This window comes from Prinia subflava, chromosome 2, assembly GCF_021018805.1.
Source record: "Prinia subflava isolate CZ2003 ecotype Zambia chromosome 2, Cam_Psub_1.2, whole genome shotgun sequence".
Classification (NCBI taxonomy): Eukaryota; Metazoa; Chordata; class Aves; order Passeriformes; family Cisticolidae; genus Prinia; species Prinia subflava.
Window position 1 is genome coordinate 54972922 of NC_086248.1, and position 26204 is coordinate 54999125.

Sequence of the window (26204 nt, forward strand, 5' to 3'; positions counted from 1 at the left end):
ATGTGGAAATAATTTTAAAAGCATTAATGCTACAAGTTGAATATCCTCGTGAGTGCTCATCTAGCACTTTGGAACATGATCCATGTTTTCTCCTGGTTTGTACATTTATGAACAAAAAATACTAATTTCTTTTTCAAACACACAATAATCTAACCAAATCTGAAGACATTTGCTGGAGGCAGCCCAAATTTAGTTCTACTGTGTTTTACATCCTGAAAAATCTTGTAAATTTACATGCTGAGAAGCTCAGAGGAAAACTAGCCAGAAAATACTGTCTAAACACACATGACAAAAACAAACATTGTAGTTCTAACATTATCTGTACAAGGTCAGGAAGGGCAATTGGAACCACTTTGACAGAGAAGGTGGACAAACCTCCTGTCTGCAGGCAGAGGACAGGCCACCCTGCTCTCATCCTCATGTTCTCCACAGCATTCATCATTGCTGCTCTATGCACACAGCAGGAGCTCAGGACAAGCTCTCAGGAGAGTTATGTGTACAGTGATGAGACCCAACAATTCTGCCAGCAGTCGAGAAAAACTCTCACCCCAATACCCCACATGGGCAGTCTCTTAACTGACCATGTCCATGTCAACAGCTGGCAATGGATATTAGCTCTTCACTTCCTCAGCCACTCCAACTACTATCCAGATGTTAAGAAAAGAGACACTTGTAGATAGATTAAATAAACTAATGCTTTAGCCTATCCTTCAGCTGAAAATATGCATCTCCAATCAGACTAGCTCAGGAAGACTCCAATTCTTTGATAATGGTCACGCTCCATGGAATAGCATTCAATAGATGTAAATCAACTCTTTTCAACTGATACTTGCATCTTTTCTCTTCTGGATCCCAGAAGTGATAGTTAACAGTTAAATCTTGAGCTTTCAGGAAATTCAGGCACAGCAATAAAATGGATCTTTTTAACATGACAAATTATCAGGATTATGTGAAAAACACCCTCCCCTCTAGTAGCTTACACCAAATTTGGAATCAAGTCAATGTCTCATTTTTCATATATTCCTGGCACTTCATGGCTGTGCTCAAGTCTGCTAAAGCTGCAGGTTGAAATTTATAACAGGAGTTTCCTTGTGTAAAGATTTTTGTTCAGTACTAAGGCACTGCCTGCCTGCATAGGACATAGAAGTCTTTTGTCCATGGGCCACAACCACCATTGTATAAAATACTGAACCAGGGAAATAAGAATCATGACTACTCTAATTTCTTTAAAAAATACAAAATGTATTTCTTTTACCTCGTCTCCCCCTACATCAACATTGACCAAGTGCATATTAAAAGTCTGAAGTTGTACTAAATCAATTTTCCTTCTTGAGATGTTCCAATAACACCACTGCTCTTCCAGCTAAATACAGAGACTGGTCAGTAAAAACTCAGAGGTCTCCTAATGAAGGCTTAAACCACTAGCTTTTAAACTTCATTTCTTTATAAATCTCTCTCATTGATATAACCATTTAACCATTAACAAAATCTTTTCCTTGAATCTGAATCAATCATTAACAAACCCTCAAGTCTGAAAAAACCTGCAGCTTGAGTCTCATAACAACAACATGACAAGCACAGGAAGTCTGAAGCTTTAAACCCCCAAATGGTTACTGAACTTTAATACATTAGCCTATAATGAGTGCAAGAGCAGATTTATTCAGTGTTCATCCTGATCTTTCTATTGAACTCATGAAGGAGAACTGTATTGTGGGTTTTTTCTTCTTTCTTTTTCTCAACCTCGAAAGGAGGGCCTAATAAACTAACATGACTTCAAAAAGCTTTTTCAACTGATGAAAGGCTTTAAAAGTTGAGCTTCCAATATATTTACCTAAGTAGTATGTTCTTACCTAGGAAAGTATGTTTGTACCTAGGAAAGAAGTATGTTCTTATCTCTAAGTACTTTCTTACCTAGGAAAAGGATAAAAGGCCAAAAATTTCAGTGTGTTTAGAATTAAGGATTAGTGACTGAACTCAAATGTTCAAGTATGTCCTTTCATTGCTGGAAATTACACAGTCTTCCTACTAAATAAGCAAGATGTTAGGCAAGAACTATAATTGTGCAGGTAAACAGAAAAGTGTGACACATCCTTCATATTTTGCAGAAATAGCCCAAACTCACTTCAATACAACTTGACTAAACATTGTAGAAAATGCCATGAGAGTACTGTGACAAAACTGTGAGATGTATATAGAAACATTTGCAACAGAAATTAATGTCAGATGAGACCTAAGATAAAAATTCTTACACTAAGTCTTCTATTAGCACCTTTTTCAACTCACCCTTCTGTGAATGCCTATTGTAAAGATGCCCCATATTTTTCAGCTGAAAAGACATGAATGCAACAGAAAACTGATGCCACGTTTTCCTGTGTTAATTATATACATAAGCTTACCTGAAGGATTTGCTTGAGGGCATTTTTGATTTAATCTTCATCCTCCTCAGCAAGTTCAGTTTCTTTGTGCACCACCACTCTTGTCACAGACATGTCAGGGTGCTGTTCTTTGGCTTCTTTGATTGCCTGTGCCAGGGCCTGCAAATGTATTTGAAATATGGAACTCAACAAAACCAAAAGGACAATCATGTGGGGGCAGAGAATGGGAGAGTATCTCTGGAAAATTTGGTTATAATTCTTCAGAACTGTATATTCTGCACTTGAGACCAAAGGTACAAAAAACCCAAACCAAACTAACTCCCAAAATACAAAACCCAAACAAAAGAAAAACAAACAAACAAACAAAACCCCACCAAAAACCAAAAAAAACAAACAACCAAAACTCCTCACCATGTTAAAAATTAACCAAGATTTCCAGGAAGAAACAAGTAATCCTAAAGTTGTAATATAACTTTCTAGCTCATCTTAGGAGAAAAAAAGTATTTCTATATCCCAGAACTTTTTGAACTTCTTACAAATAATGCTGTAACAAGAGTATAAGATAGTACAGAAAAACAAGAGTGCCCTTCAGTTTCCTGAACAAAACAGAAGGGTATTTTGGTATATAAAATATGGTACTGAAACCCTGGAATAAGATCATAACAGAAATTTCTCAGCACAAGAATTCAATTTTTCTCCTTGTACTAGCTTAAGAGAAATTTCTCTAGCTTAATTCAGGGAAGTGTAAATGCAAATATCATCAGTTGCTTATGATCCCTCCTCATTTTAAGAAATTTTATCATCTTAAGAGATGTACCAATACACCCAGTTGGATCAGATGACCATCATAGATCCCTTCCAACTGAAATGTAGTATTTTATTCTACATCATAGTCAACAACATAAGAGCACCTTCTGAATCACCACAGGTGAAATAGCACCTGGGACCTTCTCTTTCTTGCCCACATCTTAGTACACAGCTTTCAGTGGGCTGTATTACTGCTGGAACCTAACATAAGAAAAAAACCAAAAGACATGGGAAGGTATTCAGAAGCAACAGTTCACCTGTTCACCTTAATACCAAATGCAACTAAAAACCCCCAAAATACTACAAGGAGCAAGAAAGATACAATGCAACTAAAAGGTTTATCTTAATTTAGAAAAGTGACTATTTCCTGAGCTAGCTACAGGTATTAAGTGAGAAAAGAAATAACTAACTCTGAAGAGAGATTGGAAACACCAGCATTAGGCACCCTAACTATTATGTGACACTGAATTTGAAATCCTATTATGGGAATAAGTACAGGACACATGATATACAGTGGTACAACACTGATGTTTGCTGTTTGTTACCAATCAAACCATAAACAATGAAAAAATCTTAACACTCTAACTGCTAAATTACAACAAATAATACTAACATTTGTATTCTGAAACTCCAATCTGAAATATTGTTTTCCTATTGAAAACTGTTTTAGTGATATAGGCAGATAATAGACAAAATCAAAACCATTCATTTTGGGAATTTGGGCATCTATTTTGGGCATTTAAGAACTATATTCACTTAAGAAATAGTGGTAGATATTTCTTAAGTGTCTTAAAAGCTGCTCACTCCTGTTTTAAACTTCAATGATTAAAATTGTATTTTGTACTTCCTCTTTTTTATAATTTCATTTTTTTACTTCATTATTCACTTATCCCAAATTAAAGAAGGGCTTTGAGAATTGTCTGGTATACTAAAGCTATTCTGTGACCTTTCTAGACATTTGAAGTGCATTGAATGTGTGTCAAGGCAAACAAGAGCCACCCGTGCCTGATGCTAAGCAGCCCTGTCATTTAATTGCAAGTTTCAGGAAGAAATTCAACTTGTCAAAAGACACTTTCTGGACACAAATCAAAATGTGAAAATAAATTCCTTGAAACCTCTCAATATATTACAATTCATAAGTTAAACTGAACCCTGTTATGCTGATTTGTGAAGTCTTCACAAAGTTAGAAGTGTATTCACCACAAGGTAGGCTTTTCCACTTGTATTCACCAATGACTGTAGATTGCCTTTGTTACTGTAGTTTCTTAGATGAAAAGAAACCCTGAGTAATCATTACTACAAGGACTAGATAATTGACTCTTCTGATAATTATTTTCCTGTGTAGTGCACAAATTCAGCCTTATTAATTGGGCACATAGAAGTGATTTTAACCTTAGTTTCTAAGACATCATAAAATACTGCTTCAGTACTGATGGAGCTAAAAGGTACAAACAATTACAGCAGATCAACAATTACTTTTGTTACACATAATTCTACAAATACTGGCCAAAATCTAATTTTTAAATTCAAGCAGTTAATGTTTTAATGTATTTCAAAGCTTTCAATCACAGTGAGCGCTGCATTCAGATGTTGCTGAAACAATGCAGTAGAGACTCACATCTATCCAGATCAGCACATCAAAAGAAGATTATTTCAGCAATGTTTTTCCTCCTAGTACAAAAGCTGTACTAAATAAACTGGGTCTCTTCCAAAAAGAGTAATCCCTCTAAATATAGCAAAAATCCATTCACATGATCTATGATGCAAATTTACAAATGCTGTTTTTCTTTCACATATATTCAAAAGGCTTCTTAATAGCAAAACACAACTGCTTAATAACACAACTGCTGTGCCACAATTAACAGTCTCAGGGCTTTTCTGTATAGTTTTATTCAATTTTTCTACCTTTCTCTTATTTCAAATTTCTGAAACATCATCTATATCTCACCAGACTACAAATCCCACATTTTAAGTGTTAAGTTTGCATACTCACCTCATCATGGTCAATATCTGCATCTCCAGTAATGACAATGCGCTTCTCAATTCTTGTTTCTGATACTCCACCTTTTACCATCTACAGATGTCAGAAAACAAACAAACAAACCAACAACAAAAACCAGAAAAAAACATCCCTGAAATTATTCCGTATTTCTACAAAGCACAACCTCCTGTTGCACTGAAACAAATAGATTTCTGTGTCTGAGTTGGATTTGGTAGCAAATGTGTTCAGTGCTAAATCATACTCTCCTTTTTCAGCTATGCAGTTGGTCACCTCCTAGCAATTGCTAAACTTGACAAAAATCCAGCTATAGAGAATTACTCCTGTTATTAGAGCCCATGTTTGGCAAACTGTAATTCCAACTTCTTCCACCTGTATAAATCTGGCAGCATGGAAATTCCAGGAGTCTCTTCTTTTCTTCCAACCCATCTATCATGGGCCTCTCCATAGCCATAATCCTATGCCATTAAACACAAAGATGATCTGGTTTTTAGTTCTGTCATTCAAGGCCCTTCATCAGATATTTTCAGCATATTTCACACTGCTGAACAGTTTTGTACTTTTTTCTTCACTTCTTACTCTAATGATTACAACACTTTAGTTTATAAAAAAATTCTCACAGAAATAACATTATTTGCCTTTTAAATCAGCCTGTGTATGAGAAAAGAAGAAACTACTATTTAAGATACACTGATCATATTAGGGAAGAGCCAAGATGACTCTGTTAAGAACATCATTACAATATTAAAACTATTTTGGAAGGTCCCCTTATCAGTAATGAACAATTTGAAATGTAAAATAAAAAGTCAGCTTAGAAAATTCAAACAATCTTGTTACTGACTGTTTATCATCAATTCAAAAAAGATAAGATCTGCTGCACCATGGTAATTCCAGTAATTTTTCAGTAGAAGGCAAGACTGAAACCATTTTCTTTAACTGTTCTGTCCAAGAAGCAAGACTATTTGACATCTGAACTTGACAAGAAAATGTACCCTTCCTGTCAGAACTGTGGTTCAATTCACTGAATGAAGATTTTTTCCTAAAATGGTGATGGCTTAATGATTCCAAAAAGGAGCAGGAGTCTGAAAAGATCTGTTGACTAGTGTTTATAAGAAATGCATTTTTAATATATGCATTTTAATTCTGAGCTTACTTTATTTCACGTGACTCACTTTCCAACATTATTCTTCCACTATCATTTTGTGCATATGACTTTCAATCTTCAGAATATTTCAATCTTTAGAAAATACATCCAGTGAGCAGTGAGTTATTGTTCAATTCTGTCATGTTGTAAAACTTCTGTATCTTGGGGGGGGGGGGGGGGTGGAATCCTGAACTCACACTTCGTTTCCCTCTTCCATTTTTCTTTACCCAAAACAATGTTTTCTATAATTTTCTTAGAAAAAGATGCTAAGAGTTCAAAGAAGAGTTGAAAACTGTGCTGTTTAGGCATGCCTAAAATTTGACAAATGTTTACATAAATTAGCAACAATCATCATCACACTTTGGTAGTTCTAACACTAACACTCTGGCATGAAACATCACATGTTTCACGTTTTCCATGAAACAGAGGTGATGTCCTGTTAACACTGAGTATTCCTTTCCTTTTCAAGCACTGAATGCAGAGGAAATAACTCAGCAGCCAAACATGCTTGCAAAGTAATCTAACACAATGATCTGGTTTTAAACATACCCTAAACCTAGAAGCACAAGGATGATCAATACAAAGTCTGGGAAACGTTGTTTCAGCTCATCATGGTGCCATTAGCAGGGCTCCTGTCGGTCTCAGACAAGTTAGTTACACTAGCAAAGATTCTGTAAGATATCAGTGGGTGAGGATAGGACTGAATCTGTAAAATTTTAATTACATACTTATTTGTCAAATACCGAAATAAGACCTATAAGAACTACTGAAAAACCACTAATCATATTTTTCCCCCTTTCAATGTACTATTCCCACATATTCCTGCTTATTCATTAGGACTTCTGTCTTCAAACTTGGCACAGAAAGATTTAAATCTACACATGCCTGGAACGAATCCCTTCCATTTCAAGTTAGCTTTCCTCAATGAATTAGCAGATATACAAGAAGCTTCATGTAAAATTGTGGTTTGAGGGTCTGGTGTCTATTTTAATTAAGAAAGACATGAAATATATTTTACCTTTGTGATGTGTGTAGTTGTGGTAGTAGAAATGGACTCTGATGTAATGGTCTGTGCACTCACCAGCACGCCGGTATCGCCAACAGCATTGCCATCAAGCTATAAGAAAAAAAAAAGTATTATTGTATAATGGCACTTCAACTGTGTTTTCACAGGAGAAAAGGTTAGTTTTCTTACTAAACATATTCTTTAATTCAGCTAGAACTGAAATCTGAATAGAAGCAATCCAAGTTCACAGAGTCAGGTGATGCTACTATTATGGCCCATTCTTGTGGAGAATTCATGCTCGCACTTATGTATTCCTTTCAGGAGCAATGAGATATTTTAATCAAGTTTCTAAAACTAGACTAAAGTTGCTTTGCAGGCAGCAACTAAGTCTTTATATAGGAAAAGAAGATTAGAACTTCTTGAGTAATATGATTTTGTAACATTTCACTTACCTAATTCATAGCCAAAGTATAATCTTATCTGCTAGAAAAAAAGTATATGCTTTTGAAAAGCATTTTTGGACATCATCTATTTTGATCTACATAACTGGAATAAAAATAAGATTGCAAACAAACCAGTCACTGTACCTGTGAAGATTCATATGTGATAGTTTTAGTTTCTGTTTGAACAATTGGAATTTCTTTTGTGGAGATTTCAGTTCTCTGAGTGGCATCTGAAATGGTTACCATCTCTGTTTTCACTACTGGAGGCTGTGATGCAAGAAATAAACAATCAATTCAAAAGACAGAAGAAGTTTTGTAAAGTGGACCAAGAAAACACAACCAAAAGCTCAAGAAAAGCATAACAGTAAGATCTGACTGACTTCCCATACAAAAAGCATGCAATAAATAAGCAAAATGTAATGAAGATTAATACATCAACCCTCTAGGATATCCATAACACTGTAGGAAAATTTAATCTCCTAACAACTTTGTCAAAGTTCAGTGTTTCAACCAACAGTACACACCAAAGAGCAATTGCTAAAACAGAGCTACAACACACATGCTGAAAATGTGTAAAAGCATCACTACAAAATAAATAAAAATCTTAGTTTGCATAGAGAAATTGACAGGTCAGAGAGATAAACTTTGTATTAAAACTAATCTGGGAAAATACCTATCACTCCTCAGTTTGCAAATAAGACTAGAAATTCCATGAAAGTTTAACTTTTTAATATGTATTACTTCTGGAAAAGAAAAACTTTTGAAAATTGGATTTTAAGTGGTCTAAATTTTTCTGTAAGTCAATGACTTCTTTTGACAAAGATTCTAAAAAGCTACTTCAAGAATTTTAGAGTAAAATAGTGGTGTTCTCTGCAATATCACAAACAAAACAATTAACCTGGGGTCTGTAAGCTAATGAACTCATTACTTATCTTACTGGAGAGGATTTTCATTAGATATAAGAATGAAAGCCTTTCAATATTTTTCTAGATGCATCAGCTGCTATCTTATATTGATTTTGAATACATATAGGATAAAATCCCAGGAAAAAACCCAAACGCCCCTTCATGCATGCACACACAGCAGTCTTCCTCCCCTTTCTCCAAACTATCTGTGCTTTTAGGAAGCGTGGGTACTTGCAAATTTTAAAAGTCTAAAACTATTTCTTTCACGTCGTTAATAAGAACAGCTGTGTATGCAAAAGACAACAAAAGAAAGAATGTGAGTTGTTTCGATTAAAAAGTGAAGAAAAAAAATTGCCACCATTACAAGAACAAGCAGGTAGAGAACTACAAAAAACCCACTGAAGTGGTGAAAAACTCAGCAGAAGATCATGACAAATTTAAAAAGACATGCATGCCTGTCTTTCATTTTTTGCCTTTATTTTTCTTTATCATTTGCTCAGTAATGAACTCTTCAACCTTCTTTGGCTTAAAACAACTGGTTGTGACAGGAACCCATGCATGCTTCCTGTGTATCTACTGCACTAGAAGACTTCATGGAAACATTGTGACGTGAGCCTCACCACTTAACAGTGCAGTGCTCTCGCTTATGCCACTTCTAGCCATCCATATTCTAACCTACAAATCCGTAATGTTTTATTGAAGGAGGGAATAAAAGGCAAGAAAAGCAGTGATTGAGCATGGGGAAAAAAGGAACAAAAATTTGTGTTAGGTGCTTTCTAATTTCAATTTGCAATAATTTTCCAGTCACAATTACATGTCATGGACTTGTCAAAAACAGTTGACGAATAGACAAGACAAGACTTAAAACGCTGGAAACATGTAAATAATCAATACACATCATGTATGTGCATATAAAATATGGAGGAGATTAAAAAAAAAAAAAAAAGAGATCTCAGTCTTCGGAAGGTTTGCCTTTACTGGTGATTTTCACTCAGTTCTAGCAAAAAAGTCAGAAACCATAACTGAAGGAGACAGAATTTCACTGCTCATGAATGGTTTCCCCTTCCAAATGATCTGAATCTTGTTGGATGCCAGAAGATGTGGAGGAATAGGAGAAGAAGAAAGGCAGGTATATTTTCACCCCAAGAAATATCTCTGCTTAATCTAGTTGTCATACTGTTCTACCATTTACCTCAGAACAACAAATTAATTGTGGTGCAACATCAATGTCAACATGAGACACATCTCCATTGAGTTTCAGCTGTTCCTCCTCCTTTTCTTCACCTAAATCTTGCTTAATTTGCTCTGACAAATTCTTCTCTTCTGTAGCTACAGTAACTGTATTTTCCTGGACCAAATCTTCAGCTGTAACTTGTGTGTGCTCAACTGGTACATTTAGTTTACTGCCTTCTGGTATGGCTTCCACATGCTGCATATTTTCTTCACGTTCTTTTCTTTTCATGTCTTCCTCTTCCTCCTGTTCTTCCCTGATGACTTCCTCAATTGCCCTATGATGTGGCTGGTATTCTCCCATCTCTTCATCCTCACTCTCACTACTACTGCTGCTGCTGCTACTATCTGATGGCAATGATGAAGAGTCCTTTTTTGACACGTGCTCCACCTTACATGTCTCCCCAGCATCAGTAGCAACTTGCATTTTCCCTTTGTTGGTTTCGTCTACGACTAGTGTTTCTTCTATCCCAAACTCTGCCTGCTTCTTCTCCTCCACTATGTCCAGAGTCTCATGTGAACTCTGCACAAAAAACATGGATGAGGATAAACAAAAGTAGAGTATATGAATAAATTAAAATGATGCAAATAAAATCAGCTGATAGCTGGTTCATGTCATATGGAAGACAAAAGATGACTGATGGTTAACTGAAAAAAGAAGGAAGGAAAGAATGAAGATGGATTGGAAGTGTTAGAGCCAAATTTAGCCATGGAAAAAATCTGCAGAACCTTATCAGCATCGCTGACTCCAGTACAAGGCCCTTCTGCTCTGGAAGCATGTCTCTGTGAAACAAAAAGCAATCAGAGGACAAAAATCAATGCATAACCCTTTTCAACAGTGCACCATCTTCCAAGCAAGCTTTTAAGAGTGCATACACATGATACTAAAGAGATGCTACATATTCACTGCAAGATGCTAGTTGCCTTACACTTCACCAAAATATTTGATCAAAAGTAGGTAAGAATTATGGAAATTATTATTGGTGTAAGAATTGAATTATAAAAGCCTGAAAATAAACAGGATGAATGTACTAGCCAGTGATGTTACTGAGGCAGTTATTTCTCTCGGTTAAATGAGGAATTAAGAATAAATAATATTAAACAAAAGTAAACAGAAAAAGTAATGCTCTACTACCAGTTTGCCATAATTAAAAAAATAGTATAAAAGGCATTATTGCAGGGTTTTATTAGTTGCTTGTCTTTGGTCTGTTACTTTAGGCAACTTAAGAGATAATGAGAGGAAGACTGCTTAGGGTAGTATGTTGTCAGAAAAGCAATAAATGATTACCAAGAAGATCCTGTAAGAATTCAGTTCAGAGCCAAAAGGATGATAATGAAGTAGCTATATTAGTATTTGTTCCATAACAAAATAGTGATGGTTATTTGAAAGCAGGCAGCAAATGATGTATTATGCCGTCAGGTTTTTTAAATTGAACATACTTTTAGTGAACAGTCTGCAGCAAAATTAAGAGGTCAAGCGAAAAGAATACACAAAATCAACACACCATCTGTGACTTAATGCTAGCTTTTATTGCTGTTTACCTAGCGCAGCACCTACGGAGCGTAAGCTTAGCCAAGCACTGACTCCTCCCTGCCTGTGGCGCGCTGCAGAGGCAGAGTTAGGGTCTGAGGCAGGCACGCCGCTCTACGGCAGGCCGGGGGCACGGGAGCAGCCCGGACCTGTCGCTGTCCCTGTCGCTGTCCCTGTCGCTGTCCCTGTCCCGTTCCCGGCGGGCCCCGGCCCCGCGCCCGAGCAGCACCTGCGGCCCCGGCGCGGCCGTCGGCTCCCCCGCAGCGCCCTCTGCTGGCCCCGGGCTGGCGGCGAAGGGCCCGCTGGTGCCGGCGCCGAAGCGCTCCTTACTAAACAAAATGGAGGTAATCTCCTCTTCCAGGCTCTAGACGGGTCAGAGAAGGGAAAGGAAAGAATTAGACAGCGGCGGACGGAGCGGCAGCCACCTACAACGGGAGAGGTTTGGCAAGAGAGAGACGTGATAAAGGCAGGAGCAGGGGGCGCGGACAGGGGGATGCGGCACAGCCGTGAGCTGGGGCTGCGCCTGCAGCATGCGCAACACACCGGGGGAACGAACACATCCACATTTACACACCGACATTTACACGGACCTCCCAAACTGCACCGTTTGCTTAGCTGCTAACTCCGTATTTACTATTGGGATTTTTCTTTTTTTTTTTTCCTTTTAAAAATCCATTTTTGACACATTCTAAAGCCCAGCTGGATCACAGCTCTAGGGCTGTCAGATACATTTGCTTAGAATACATACCCACGGCGCTGAAATGTTAAAATAACTCTTACTTTTTAATAATAAATGTTATATATACATATTTCAAATATTTAAATATCTAAAGCAAATTCATGTCGATTAAAAATCTGTTTTCAAAAAGCCTTTCCCCATTTTAGCGGGAAAACTTGTATTTTTCAAACATACATAAAAGGTGACACATTGCTTTAAAGCGTAAGTTATGTTCACAACCTTTGAAGTTTGCTTAACCATACAGATTTATAGCCCTATAGAAAACAGAGCTATAAATCTGTATGGTTAAGAAAACTTTGAAAGTTCACGTGGGTACAAGCCTCTGAAAAGGCTGCAATTCTTTATGCCAGTTTTCATTCCACAAGCTCTGGTAAGAAGTGAGATGTAAAAGTGGTTAAAATAAAAAGCCAACAATGTACAGATACACAACACAGACACAACACGTATATTGATGACATTCCACGAGATGCATTTCAGCCTTCCCGAAGGGCACTGCAGAGACTCGTGGCAGCAGCAGGCGCCAGGGAAAAGCCGAGGTGCCATGCACACAACCGCAGCCGTGGGGACGCCGTGTGAGCGGTGATGTGGGGCGTGAACTGACAGAGGTTACACCGTGCCACTGTACGGACACTGCAACGAGTATGGCATGCAGAAGAACAGAGAAGGAAAAAGAAAAAGAACCCCTAACTTGGGTTTTTTGTTTGGTTTTTTCCCCATATACTAAAATCCAAAGTTTATTTCAATGCTGGCTAAGAAGAGTTAACAAGAATGCAAGTTATTAAATCTGCCCTCATGCAACACTGAATATCCACTAGGGCAATGTATTCCTTACCCCTACTTTCTTTCCCTAGTTTACTCCCCCCAAGAAACATTCATCTATTAACAGATTACATCAAACAGCAAAAATGTTCATGATCCTCCTTTCATAATACTCTGGTACCTTGTTTTCTGATTGCTCAAAACAGTAAAAAAAAAAAAAAAAAAAAAAAAAGGCATGGGAAAACAAAATGTGGTAGGTGGTCAGACTGTGTACATCTCTATCCCTGCTCCCTCTTATAAATTAAATATATAAATATAATTACATATATAAATTAAATATAATTAAATATAATAATATATAATATATAAATATAATTAAAGACAGGCACATACCACCCATCTTTTAGCATTTTCCCACCTTCAAATTTTTGGGTCTCCCAGTCATTTAAAACAAAAATGTCAGTCACAGAATTTGTTTGATAATGTAACCCTTGTCCCCTGGAGCATTTAGTAAAAAAGGATTAAATGTATAGATAGAATTCATCAATTTTGTATCAGCCTGTGTTTAAATTCCTGGCAAATTTTTTGGTACACGGTCATACACTCTAACATGTAATACTTTTTACAAGCTGTGGGGGATGCGTTAAAGAAAAAAAAATGGTGGGTATCCCTAAAATAGAAATATTTCCCCTATTTGCAACATATGTATCAATATGTCAGTTTTTGTTTAATTAAGTCACAGATGCTGTGCAGTTGCAAGAGTATGGTGGATCTAGAAGTATAGTGACACAAATGAGATGTACCCAAAATAACATTTCTAGGACACACAAGATTATTTGTAAGCATTTTTGCTGAAGCAAAAGAAGAAAAAGAATATTAGCAGTGGTATCCCTGCTTTATTCTCATCTATTATTCAGCTATCCTAAAGGACAGGCAAGGATCAAGAGGCATCCCTCAACAAATAATTCAAGATGGAAACACAGTTCCCCAAATGTCATATTTATATATGTTATATATGAAATAGGACTGCCAGCTTCACATTAACCTAACAGACCAAAAGTGATGTAAAAAAGCAACATCACAATTGCTGCTCATCATCACTATCACACTGCTGCTAGTCCCACTGGTTAGAGTGCTGTTCATTGCATAGACATTATCAGGGACAAAACCTCCCTCTTTTCCTAATGAAAAGAGACATACAGAATGCAGAGGTATTCAGAACAGGTTGCTTTTGAAATGAGGCTGCTTACACAGCATTATTGATTTGAATAATGATTACATAGCGAACACACAAAGCAAAAGTTCTTGTGTGAAGTGTCAAATAACTGCAAGCAATTATTTCCTTAGAATGAAAATACATTTTGCTGTTATCCTAGTCACATCAAATGCAGTAATTTTCCAGTGAAAAATTGGGTTTCTTTCCAGTGGCCATTCAGAACTTCATGGTTATTTTGATGTTTAACCAAAACGTTGCTGGCATTCATATATATGTGTATCTGTACACATATACACACAGAGATCCAACTCAACATTCTCCTTTCAATATTGCCTTTAAAAAGCTATTTCCATGAAGAAAAAAAAAAAAAAAGAAAAAGAAGAAGGAAGAAGTGCCCAAGCCACCAAGCTAGCCCAAAGCAGATATAGTGGAAAAGCAGCAGGTTTCAGGGCAGCCACCTTATTGGTTTCCTCTGGTTTTGCTCCTGCAATCCATGGCATTGCAATCCATTGTTTCTCCTTCCCAGGCAGTGTTTTCACTTGGAAAATGTGGTCTCCTTTTTTCTATTTGGTTTTCATTTTATAAAACCAGTGTAAATCAACAAGCAATGAGACAGACATACACTATACATAAACATAAAACCAAATCATCTGGAAGTGACAGAACATACTAGATGAGCAAAGAAACCAAAATCAAACCACCAGAGATAAAAACTTGCAAGACCCTCAACTTCAAAAGAAAGAAATCAACACAGAAAATACACACAACCACATGATAAAAACTAAGTTCACTTTTACATAAATGTCTCTTTCCACCAAAAATATATTTATAGCCATTAAGTGAATCACTGTGTCATGAATGTTTGAAAATATGACCAACATAGGTACCTGTGCATATACCACTGTACACAGAAATATTAAGGTACTACTTAGTAATTTGAGGAATTTCTTGGCAGTAACCACAAATTAACAAAATAAAGAAGTGATGCATAGTTAGTTTGTCTGTTCTCTGTATGCACATACTCACAGTTCAGATCACTTACAGATCTTAATGAAATAATGTCCTATTATCAAAAATAGTTTTGTAGCATCAGGCCTGCTTAACTGAAAGCTCACCATTATGTGGACTAAAAGAAAGCTGAAGAATTTAGGGGGATAAGACAACAATACATTTAAGGAAGGAAGGGTGGGAACCATGGTGATAGACAAGTACAACAACACAACAAACTGATTGCTTTAAAAAACTGATTTACTCATCTACTGTATGAAAGAAACAGCTAATAACCCAGTATAACTAAAAGTTTCACAAGAGCATGAGAAATTTGGGTAGGTTTCTTCCTACAGGCATTGAGGGTGATATTTGTAGAAAACTGTATTCCATACTGCTGTTTCAAGGTTTAGTCAGAAAGGAGAGGTAGAGAGAAGTAGATAAATTCATTTTACAGACTTTTAAAGATTAAGATAGGTAAATTTTAACAACTACATTAAATGTGTCCCAAAGTCAACAGTGTAAAATAACTGATCACATAAAGTCCTTCTGAAACAAATCACAGACTGTGTATTTATGCACAAGCTGTCTATGAAGAGATAAAGATATAGAAAAGGAAGGAAAAGTTCTACTGTCACTGAAAAATTATCAATCTGTGTAAATCAGAGTGAAATTCAAGATATCCTGAACATACAGGAAAATACTGCCATCACTTCTGTTCTCTTCTAATTCAGTTGTTCATGTAGAAGAATAAAATTCCACCCGCTATTCAAAGTCAGGTCCAATTGTAATGGTAAAAAAGTTAAGTATATTTAGTATAAACAAATATTATGTCAGACAAATGAAGTGTTAACCTGAAGGACAAACTGCATTTGCTGTAGGACATAGAGGGTTGTATGGAAAGGCATGCAGACAGGTGTGTGCAGTGACATACCCCTTGTGTCTGTAGGGACAGAGGTGTGATACGCCGCTTTTCCCACTCATTTGGGCGTGGTTCGGGTGTGGATTCCATGAAATTGCGCTTGAGCTCACTAATGCTAGCCTGGTGTTTCAGTAAGTCGTCCTGGGTCTTATCCAGGTCCTAGCAACCCACAACATAAAACAAAGTAGGACAAAACTCGACAACAAAAGCAAACTTAACTGGAAAAAAAATAAAAAAAGAAATAGAAGCAACCAAACCAAGAAAAGTGCCTTGTGTCTGAAATGGTGACCTTCTTTATAGTGCCTCAAAATAAAAAATGTTTAAGGCTATAAGGGACCAAGATTTTCTGGTTTTGTTCTGGTACTGAAGGTCTTACTCATACACTGTTTCTTCCGTATTTTAAAGTAAAGGAAAATAATGCTGTACATGGCTATTTAGCAAAGCAAAATATGACATTACTAGCCCTTTGAAACAATAATAATTTCCAGAAGCAGTTTGCTTTCACCTGAAATTTGTAAGCACAGAAGCAAATGTTTCAGGATACTGCACATTTAACATAACTGAAGCTAGCTGTAAGAAAGAATAGTTTAACCCAAGGAGCACAAAATTGCATCTTTCTTGATATTATAAGCTCCATGAAAAATACTTACATCTGTGAACACAATACTACAAGGCCAAAGACACAAGCAGCTAACACCTGCTTAGCTTCAGAGGGACAACTCATCGTGCCTCTCCTGCAGGCTTAAACTTACCAGGGAATCAGATTTAAAGACTTAAAACCTGTTACCTGCCAATTCTACTTTTAAGAACTTGACAGCAGCAGACAAGTTTTTGTGCATGCCAGTACCAAAAAAAATGATACAAATTGTACCTCCATAGACCAGTGCCAAAGGGGACACCACAATGTGAATACCAAATTAGATTTTGTCATGACCATTGAGGCCAAACTGCAGCACCTTGGATCAAATAACTACAAGGCATTCTTTCACTTTGTACCAGCTACAGGGCAGAGGTAAGGCTCAGGAGCTATGCCAAAACGTAACTGCTCTAGTAACCAGAAAAATATATATATGCTTAGCTTTCTTGGGAATTCATTGTCTTCTAAATACAATGGCTGTGATTTGGTGGGAAAAGCAGATTTCATCCTGCCTTCACAATTTGTCCTCCTTCTAGCATTCCAGGTCTCAAGAAAAGCCCACATTGCTTATGCTCTCTCTAAACAGAGTCCTTTTTCTGTAGTTCTGTATTCTGTAGTTATATTCAAGTTTAAGCCTTGGATCCATTTTTAGTAAAGAACTAAAAGACTGAAGATTGAAATGAAATGTTACCAATGAAGACATAATTATTAAGGAAGTTTTGTCAATATAATCAGAAATAATTATGTAGAAAAAGAATCTGGATTTTTTACAAGGTTTTAAACACTTTTTAGCAGAATGTTCCTGAATCTACCATTTAGGTTAGGATTTTTATTGTCAATGATTGCAATGCAAAGATGCTTCACATTAAGTCACAAAAAACCCACAACCCAAACTCATTAGTTTCTGATTTCTTTTCACTTGCACGTTCAGCCCCAGTAAGGGTTTGGTGCTGCACATCTATTTCCTAACCTTGGGATAAGCCCGCATGCATTTTGAACATTTGAACCTTTCTCCTTCTGGCAACTCAGTAGGTTTGTACTGTCACAGGACTACTTTTCATCCTGGACTAACAAGTGAGACATTATATATGTCCCCCTAAAGTTTGTATTTTCTGAGTGAAGTAAAATCTTATGCCAAAGGCATTGTATTACACAACTGAAGCTCGTAACAATCCCATCATTATTTTAAGACCTGTCTTGGCTTGACACAAGGCACATTTCTTGGACTTGATCAAAGCACAGTTATGCAATGCACACTCTCAGTGCTTCAGTAAGTTATACACAAGCAAAGTTTCAATAGTGATCAAAAGCTGCAAAAAGCCATAAAACATTAGTTGGGTTACTGCAATCCACGCATCTCCTTATTACTGAACAAAACCAATGATTTTTAAAAAACCTGTTTTTGTGACAAAGGGAATTATTTATAGCCCCATCTGGATGAATAAAATAAAGACAGCAGCAGGATTTTTTAAAACATCTTTGGTTATTAGCTTAAGTTATTAACTACAAGTTAAATGATACTGATAATAACTATAGACAGTCTCTTATAAAATAATTGAGATTAGCAATCTATATGAAAATTCTTATAATAAAAATCTCTACTTCAGTGGCAACACATGAACATAATATTCAAAGCTCTTTGCTGTTGTTCATCTGCAATGAAAACCAACCTTCAAGATGAAAAATTAACTTCTACTTGAAAAGGAAAGAACAAAGCAAGTATTTCAGGAGATATCCAAACATTCCTATGAATATCTGATCTTTGCATCATTTCTCAATGTTCCTAAAACCAGTGTCAGAACTAGAATCAGTTTTCTATACTTCTACTGCTTGCCCCTTAATAACTCTATTTATTCAGCTATGTATTTGAGGAAGGTTGATTAAACTGGCAAAAGTTGGAAACTACTCAATAGAAGATGCAAACACTGAGGTGCAATGTACAAAAAGCCATTCAGAATTATGAAATGCACCCAAAGTGTCCGCTCTGTCTAAACAGGGCTATTATTCCCAGTTGCCACCTTGAAAACATTTACTAAAAACACACTAATTTACATTCAATGTTCAAGCTGAGGGTTGGTTGTGCATATTTTGCATTTTTTTTTTTTAAACTCAGAAACTAGAATGATAACATGCAACATTTCCAAGCTGGTTTTCCCCATGCATTTCATGCAGTGTGTCCATAACAGCCTGCAGGTGACCTCCCATCCCATGCAGCCTGGCAGCCCGTGAGAACGGAGAGTACTTTTTGTATTACATACAAACCTCCAACATTAAATTGCTATGTCTGACATAAATATTTTCCCCGTCTACTCTCAAGGAACTGATCTGTGAAATTGAGCCACATAAACAAAAAACAAAACAAAAATAAAACATGAAGAACATAAAATGGACTAGCGAGTAAATAAAAAAGGACCCTTACAATCAGACAGTTAAATAAAGCAAATAAAAGGGTGAGGTGAAAAGGCACTATTCAAACAAAACCCACAGAAAATTTAGGATGCTAACAAGGCAGGCAGCCACAGCCAGGTTCAATTGTAAAAGAACAACCAAGCACCTTCTGCTGTGCTTCCTCCTCTTCGTATTCCACCTGCATGAGCGCACGACAAATCATCAAGAAAAGAAAGTGTTAACATTGGCTTACAGACTAACACAGAAGCTTCATCTCTTTGTAAATGCTGCAAAGTGTGCTGGATTTTACAGACCTTTACTTTTTCGGCCCCAGATGTTGAAATTAAGCGACTTGGATCTTCTTGCACCTACATTGTTGTAGAATGGCTGAAGTAATTTTTGGCATAAGTGGCATGAAAAATGGAAGTTTCACACTGTGTTCCCTTTCTTGTTGCACTTTTTACTGTTTACCGGGTGAAAATTTAAGAATGAGTAACAAAGAAAAATGATATGCATAATTTCTATGGTAAGCGACTTAAATTCTGCAACAAATTGATGGGAAAATGGAATCTAATCCAGGAGTTCTTTTGGGAAGAGAGTCTGGGGTTCAAGTCAAACACTTAAACACTCTATTTACAAACTTTAGGAATAGGAGCAAACAAATTTTAGGAATGTTGTTGTCTTGGGATGAACTATTTACACACCCACCCCTTGTTAAGTGAATATATTTATTCTTAAACTGCAATTCATTCTGTTGGTAATTTTCTGTAGCTAACCTTCATATCTCATCTCCAAGTATTCTGAATGCCTTAAGGAACAGCATTCTTTAAAAAGTAAACCCCTTCCTGGCTGTCTTTCCACAAGTACAAATATCAACTGGTAATCTTAGGAAAAGATGCATTTAAAGTCAACATTGTGCAAGTCCATAAATGTGAAGATGGATCTTTACTGGGCATACTGTTGCATTTTAGATTCTGTGTGAAAGATGTGGTACATATAACATTTTATTAATGTCTGACTTATCTGGGGTTCTATTTTCTGTGACTGTGCTACAAATTATTGATTGAATTAGGCTACAGAAAAATTGAGAAAATCTTTAGGTCATGTTTTTCATTATTTTACACTTAGACTGGTATTATAATGACCTTGTATCATATTTAACACATCTTTAATATGTACATTGGTTTAGCAAACTTTGTTAAATGTAACATTAAACAGATCCTCCTCCATTTTGATTCTATAATAATTGGTTTAATATTTTCTTTGAGGAACAAAAGAGAAGACCTTTTTCTGGTGGTATTGCTGTAACATGTGCAGCAGATGTAAGGAAAGGAGGCAGTTTGTCAGTCACTCCAGGTGATCAGAGCAACATACTGGTGTGACTGAGGCTTGTGTACATTTTAGCAGTGTATTCCAAAGAATGCTCAGACTTCAGTGACACGGTCTGACATAACCTGCAATCCAGCTAATGAATGAAATCAGTCTCCACCACTACTAGAGATTAATCAAAGCATGTAAAAAAAGAAAAAGTGCTTTGGACAGACTCAGCTTTGCACACACCCTTGTAGAGCTGAAACATCTGAAATCCGGATTAACAAAACACTGATTTTAAAGTATTTTCAGCTTTCTGAATTCAGCTTTTAGGAATTTCATTTTTCAGATCTAAACAGAACTTCAGAGATGTGCATTCCAGTCAATGCATGCAGGAGACAGGCGTTTTAAAACCAATTGACAGTGCAAATAGAACTTGCAAATAGTATCAAATAACATATCTAATGTTACACAGGGCACTTTCATCATTCAGGTTTATGTGCTTGTTAACATTTTGAACTACAATGCAAGTCCACCTGCAGCTCAGTATCTGAGGAATTCAATGAGATTATGCATGCTGTAGGAAATTACGCAGAAAAACCATGAGCTATCTATTGACTAAAAATCCCACAATGGCAATTTTGCACAAATGAGAAATGCTAAAAAGATACAGATATACACATGTGCATTTGTGTATTTATATATGCATTTACAGGCATGTCCACAGACACACCTCTAAACTAGGAAGTGTGCAAAACTGAGCAAGCCTCATGAGAGCAAGCATAAATGCAATGTGCAAGTGTCAACATTTAAGCAGCAAAATTACACACCTCCTCTTCCTCTGCTTTGTCATTCAGGTCATTGCCATTAGAGCTACTAAAGGAAGTCACCTTAGGCTCCAGGTAGCAGAGAGACAGAGCGAGAGGAAGGGAAAATGTGAGTGAAAAAGGAATAGACTGGAAAGCAGACAGGAGCAGGACAAAGACAAGGAGAAAAGAGGGGATGAAGGAAGGAGAGGTAATAGGAATATAGTGCTGAAGGCCAGGTGGGAGGAAAGAAATGCAAACATCAGGAAGGCTAGGAAAAGTAATATAGCCATCCTCATCAAGCAGCGAACGGAAACTAAAAGAAAGGCATCTGGAGAAGCTGAATGAGACGCACAGCTCAGTGCTTTTGTAGTCATTTGTATGGATTCTTCCCTCAACAGCAGGGGAGCCTCGACTAGCAAGGGGTCTCATAGATTCAAAGGTATTAATTGGTGAAGCTGTTCTGGTTTTATTATGATCTGATGTTTGTTCCATGGAATTGCACTCTGAAATGTCTGGAATGGTAAGGAGGGGCTCTTCAAAGGGATCTTCCTCTGAAATATCTGAAAGCATGTCAATCTCGGGGAGAGGTGACAAGTTTGTGAGATGGGATGACACAGGATGGATGGGCAGTGATGATGGGTGTACGTGAGTGAGCTGAAGAAAAAAATTCTGTGTACAGTGGAAAATGAAAGCACAACAAAAATGCAAGTTTGAAGGCACATGAAGAGGGGAAAAAAGAGAAATTATTAGTTAGTGAAAACTTTTACTTAGAAGAAGGGATAGCTTTACTAACGCAATAGAAATAAAAATAAAAATATCACTGTGTTTTACAAGCAGCCAACTTGTTTACTTCTGTGGATTATGAAAGGAACCCATTACAAATGTTTTGTTCCCAGGCTGTAAAGAACTGTGCACTTTTGAACTGTAATAGTCACTTAAAACAGATGGAAGCAGACAGACATTCAAAGTTTTGGCAGAAAGGTCAGAGGACAGTGCAGTACACAAAACACAAGCTGGCACTTCTTGGGTTTATAACTGTTTTCTCTAAGACTTAAAGAGAACCAGAAAGGAAAAGAAGCATCTGCACTAGGGGAAAGAGAAAAAGCTGTTCACAGAATAAGCACATGTAACAAAACTGTACTGAACAACTTCCTGAAATACTGCCTTCCCCTCCACCACTGTTTTGGTTCAAATATTGAAAGATACTTTGAAAACAAAGGAGAATCACCATTTTACCAAGCCCAGAGGCAAAACATAGTAATTTATTTCACCATTTTTCTCTCATAAAGAAACTGAATGACTTTTTTCTCATCTATTTCAAAATTATTTCAACTTGCCAGCAAATAAAAAAAATGAAGCTGCAGTATTTGTTGTCTTCCTACACTTGAATGCAGTGGGAACATATGAACTGCACAGAGAACTCAGCAATCTCACTAAGAATATAATGGCATCTAACTTTCAAAAATGTTTGAGGACAAAATTACTCTTTAAATATTAAAATAAGTTCTGAAGAATTGCTGAAATAGAAATGATCTTCAAGAGAGAAAGAGACACAGATTTTACCTGACACTTTGGGAGGAAATTTTTACATCAAATCATACAAAATATAATTTTTTTTTTGACCTATTCACCCAGCAGCCCAAACAAACAAGACAAGCAAACATTTGCAACGAGAACACATCACAGTACTTAACTTTTCACAGAAATCTATACCTTAGTCAACATACAAGTTTTTAAAGGATGAAATAATTCTGCAATGGCTACTAAAACAAAATTGTTACCTATGGTAATTAAACTCAATCATAATATACCCAACTTTGTAGAGTGTACATAACCATGGTACATTAACATTTTGATTCAAGTCTAAACAAACTGAGGAAGTGAATAAAACAAGATTTACCCTTTGAAACATTTTTTCAAGAACTCATGCAAGCTTATTGCGCATTTAAATTAGATTTATTGCAATAAAGGAAACTCTCGGTCAGTGTCATTTAGAAGTTTGTATTCTCTTTTGCTTACGTATGCTTACATTAAGTTAAACACACAGAAAACACTTGACAATTTTTCTTTAATATTTTAATATAATATTCTGTATGATACTCAGAACTGATAGACACTGAATAATCACACATGGACACACATATCACATGAATAAATAATTTTGGTGTGAAAGTCAGACATACCTTTCCATCCTGAGTCAATTCTAATTGTGGAGTTTTGAGTGGACTTTCATCTTCTTCTCTGCCACCTTCTTTCAACTTGGCCTGACCAGCAGCTTCAAGATCAATGATTTTATCTCCAGCAGCCTGCCCTCCAGTAGCAGAGAAGTCTCTTAGAAGACTTTGGTCTGAAATACCCATGGGAGCTATTAGAGAGCACAATAATTTTGGTTAATTTGGATAAGGTGAAACATTTTGGTTTTAAATCATCTTAGGAAAAGCACTTTATGATTATATCAGTGATGATCAATACAGGCTAGTTACTGAGGGATACAGTATTTTTCAGCTTCTTTGCCTTACAGGAAGTCTGTAGTTCCCATGGCACTGGTATGAACAGCAATGTGCCCCTGTCATAAAATTTGCACTTATTATATATGGAAAAGTATCAGACAAGTATTTATAAACTTTTTGATTAGACTTAGAAGATAAATTGAAGATATTGTTCTTTTGGGTGTGTAAATCATCATTAAAAAAAGAGACAAATATGAAACAGTATTTTTGGAAATTCACTATTTGAGAGGACTACTTTAACCCAATCTAGAAATAGCTATGCAAATAATTGTCAATATAATAGTATTTTTCACTGGAACTGTAGCAAAACTGCACAAACAGCTCAGTGAAAGTAAGAACTTTCCTCCCTATATGTTTGCAAAAAATGGAAGGGGGAAATACTAAACATGTATACCTGAATATAGTCAAAGCACAAGTGGAAAGCAAAGTGAAAGGCCTTAAATTATCTTCCTCTATTTGATTCAGCATACAGGAGGACTAATAAGCAGGATGGCTGTTTTTAAATCATGATGACTGGCTTAGTCAAAACAACGAAATACTAGTACTAATGAGAAGAGAATTCATTAAATGAAAGAGTTCTAATGAATACAACTTTGATCCAAACTTAAATTATTTGGTAAATGTTCTGTATATACCTCCATGTGCCTTTGCTTTACAAAACTGAGGTGCAGAAAGTTGAGAGGAAGAGGTGTTTCTTAGAGTACCTTTGAGAGATATCCTCTTTTGAAAAGACCAAGCTTCACACCAGGGACTCCAAGATGCTGAGAAGCCCAGCTAATAGGAAACGTGGCATTCGGAATGGAAGGCTTTTGGGGAGCTTCTGTAAGTTCTGCAACTTAAACTTCTGATCCCTTTGTGGGTGGCAAATAGAGCGTTTCTCAGGTATACACCACACAAGTTCCACAAGTAAGTTTTGAAAAGTCAGAATAATTTAGGTTGGAAGGAACATGCAGAAGTCAGCTAATCCAAACCCTGCTCAGAAGTCAAATTAGACCAGGTTGCTCAAGAGCTTGTCCAGTTGAGTTTTAAGTACCTCCAAGGTCTTTTTAAACAAGCAAATTTGTTGCTTGTAACTGAAATTTGCTGTGTCTCAAACCAAAAATACACCCCACTGCCTCATCACCAGGCACCTCTGAGAAACACATGGCTGTTTTTTCTACAGGTTCCCTGTCAGTAGCTATAGACAGCAATACCTCATGACAGCCTTCTCCTTTTAAAGCTGAAGGACCACAGTTCCCTCAGCCTCTCCTGATATATCACAGGCCCCTAGCCCTCTGGCCAGCTTGGTGATCCTTAATGGGCTTGTAATATGTCACTGCCCAATTAATACTGTGGAGGCCAAAGATGAACACGGTACTTCAGGCATGGTCTCAGAAAGTACTGAATAGGGAGGAACAATAACTTCTGATGTGCTGGCTACACTTTTGCTAATACAGCTGACATACTTTGCTGTAATGGCCCTGTCATGTAGACTCATGTCCAGCCTGCTCCACAGGAGTCTCCAGGTCCTTTTGTGCAAAGCTGTTTCAGAGCAATGTTTCATCATGCTCAAAATTTTGTGAGAGTGAAAGTTAGGGCCTGAACACACATGCCTGCATGTCTATATTCTGTAGATGATGTACAAGGAATGCCAGTGAGGCTTGATTATAAAACACTGATGTGGTGATGGGTTTTTTGGGTGCCACAAGAAGTCATCACATGCTACACCGGTGCAAGCACTTTTGCCTCATATTTTTACTTCAGTTCTCAGAAGGTAATACTTGGTAGGTTTCCCAAGCAAGTGTAACAGTTTGTTCATTTGTCATAGCACAGAGCTTATTTACAGAAGTAAAACTCTTCTAAGCAAAGATTGTTTTTTAAGAAAATAGGGTAAAATTGACAGGTCAGTTGTAGCTAAACTCACATCACTGTCATGGCTCACTTTTATTCCAGTGAAGTTGTGCATGCCTGAATCTAAGTCAAGCTTCACGTTATTTTGCTGAAGTGTTTTCTATTATATATTATTGCAGAAGTGATTTTGAGTAAGACATGTGCTTTTGCATCTCTCACATATAGTGCTCCTATACCTGCCTTTGGAAAGAATGCCTGTTTCCAATAAAGGAAACCAGAAGGTATTTCTGCTCAAAAAATCAAATACCAGTAATGACAAAAAAGCCTTTAGCTATTCAAAATCAATGTAAAAAATGTTAACGGAACACTGAAGTAGTGAATAAATATACTAGGATAGCAATATACTGGAGCAAAATGATGGAAAACTCTAAGGAACAACTCATTCAGCCTTTTCTGTTTAGAGATGCTCAGGCCAACCCAGATCCCAAAAGATGCCACTGACAAAACAATTTTATTAAGAGTATATAGTGTGTGCCTATGCCTTAAAAAAGGTATGAGTAGTGTACACAGATGCTACATACCCAGTACAGAGAAATCCATATATTCACAGCAGTCCCATGCCATTTAGGCAGTGACTGAACTTAACGTAACCCTAA

At 36.7% G+C, this 26204-nt stretch overlaps 1 protein-coding gene across 13 annotated transcripts in view; it reads right to left on the bottom strand.

Annotated features, from left to right (window-relative positions):
- Window positions 1–2396: 2396 nt before the first annotated feature.
- The window catches only part of EPB41L2 (erythrocyte membrane protein band 4.1 like 2), a 104201-nt gene continuing 80393 nt past the window's right edge, over window positions 2397–26204 (bottom strand). Inside the window, exons 13-23 of one of the 13 annotated variants that reach the window (XM_063390009.1) lie at window positions 23392–23573; window positions 18963–19025; window positions 16076–16222; window positions 14613–14717; window positions 11670–11804; window positions 10639–10692; window positions 9872–10432; window positions 7919–8041; window positions 7344–7442; window positions 5176–5256; window positions 2397–2534 (exon numbers count right to left, since the gene is read on the bottom strand). In XM_063390009.1, the coding sequence (XP_063246079.1) occupies window positions 2427–2534; window positions 5176–5256; window positions 7344–7442; window positions 7919–8041; window positions 9872–10432; window positions 10639–10692; window positions 11670–11804; window positions 14613–14717; window positions 16076–16222; window positions 18963–19025; window positions 23392–23573 (1658 nt within the window). In that variant the 3' untranslated portion in view covers window positions 2397–2426. The remainder of the gene's footprint in view (window positions 2535–5175; window positions 5257–7343; window positions 7443–7918; window positions 8042–9871; window positions 10433–10638; window positions 10693–11669; window positions 11805–14612; window positions 14718–16075; window positions 16223–18962; window positions 19026–23391; window positions 23574–26204) is intronic. The other 12 variants (XM_063390005.1, XM_063390006.1, XM_063390013.1 and 9 more) reach the window with 12 other exon arrangements.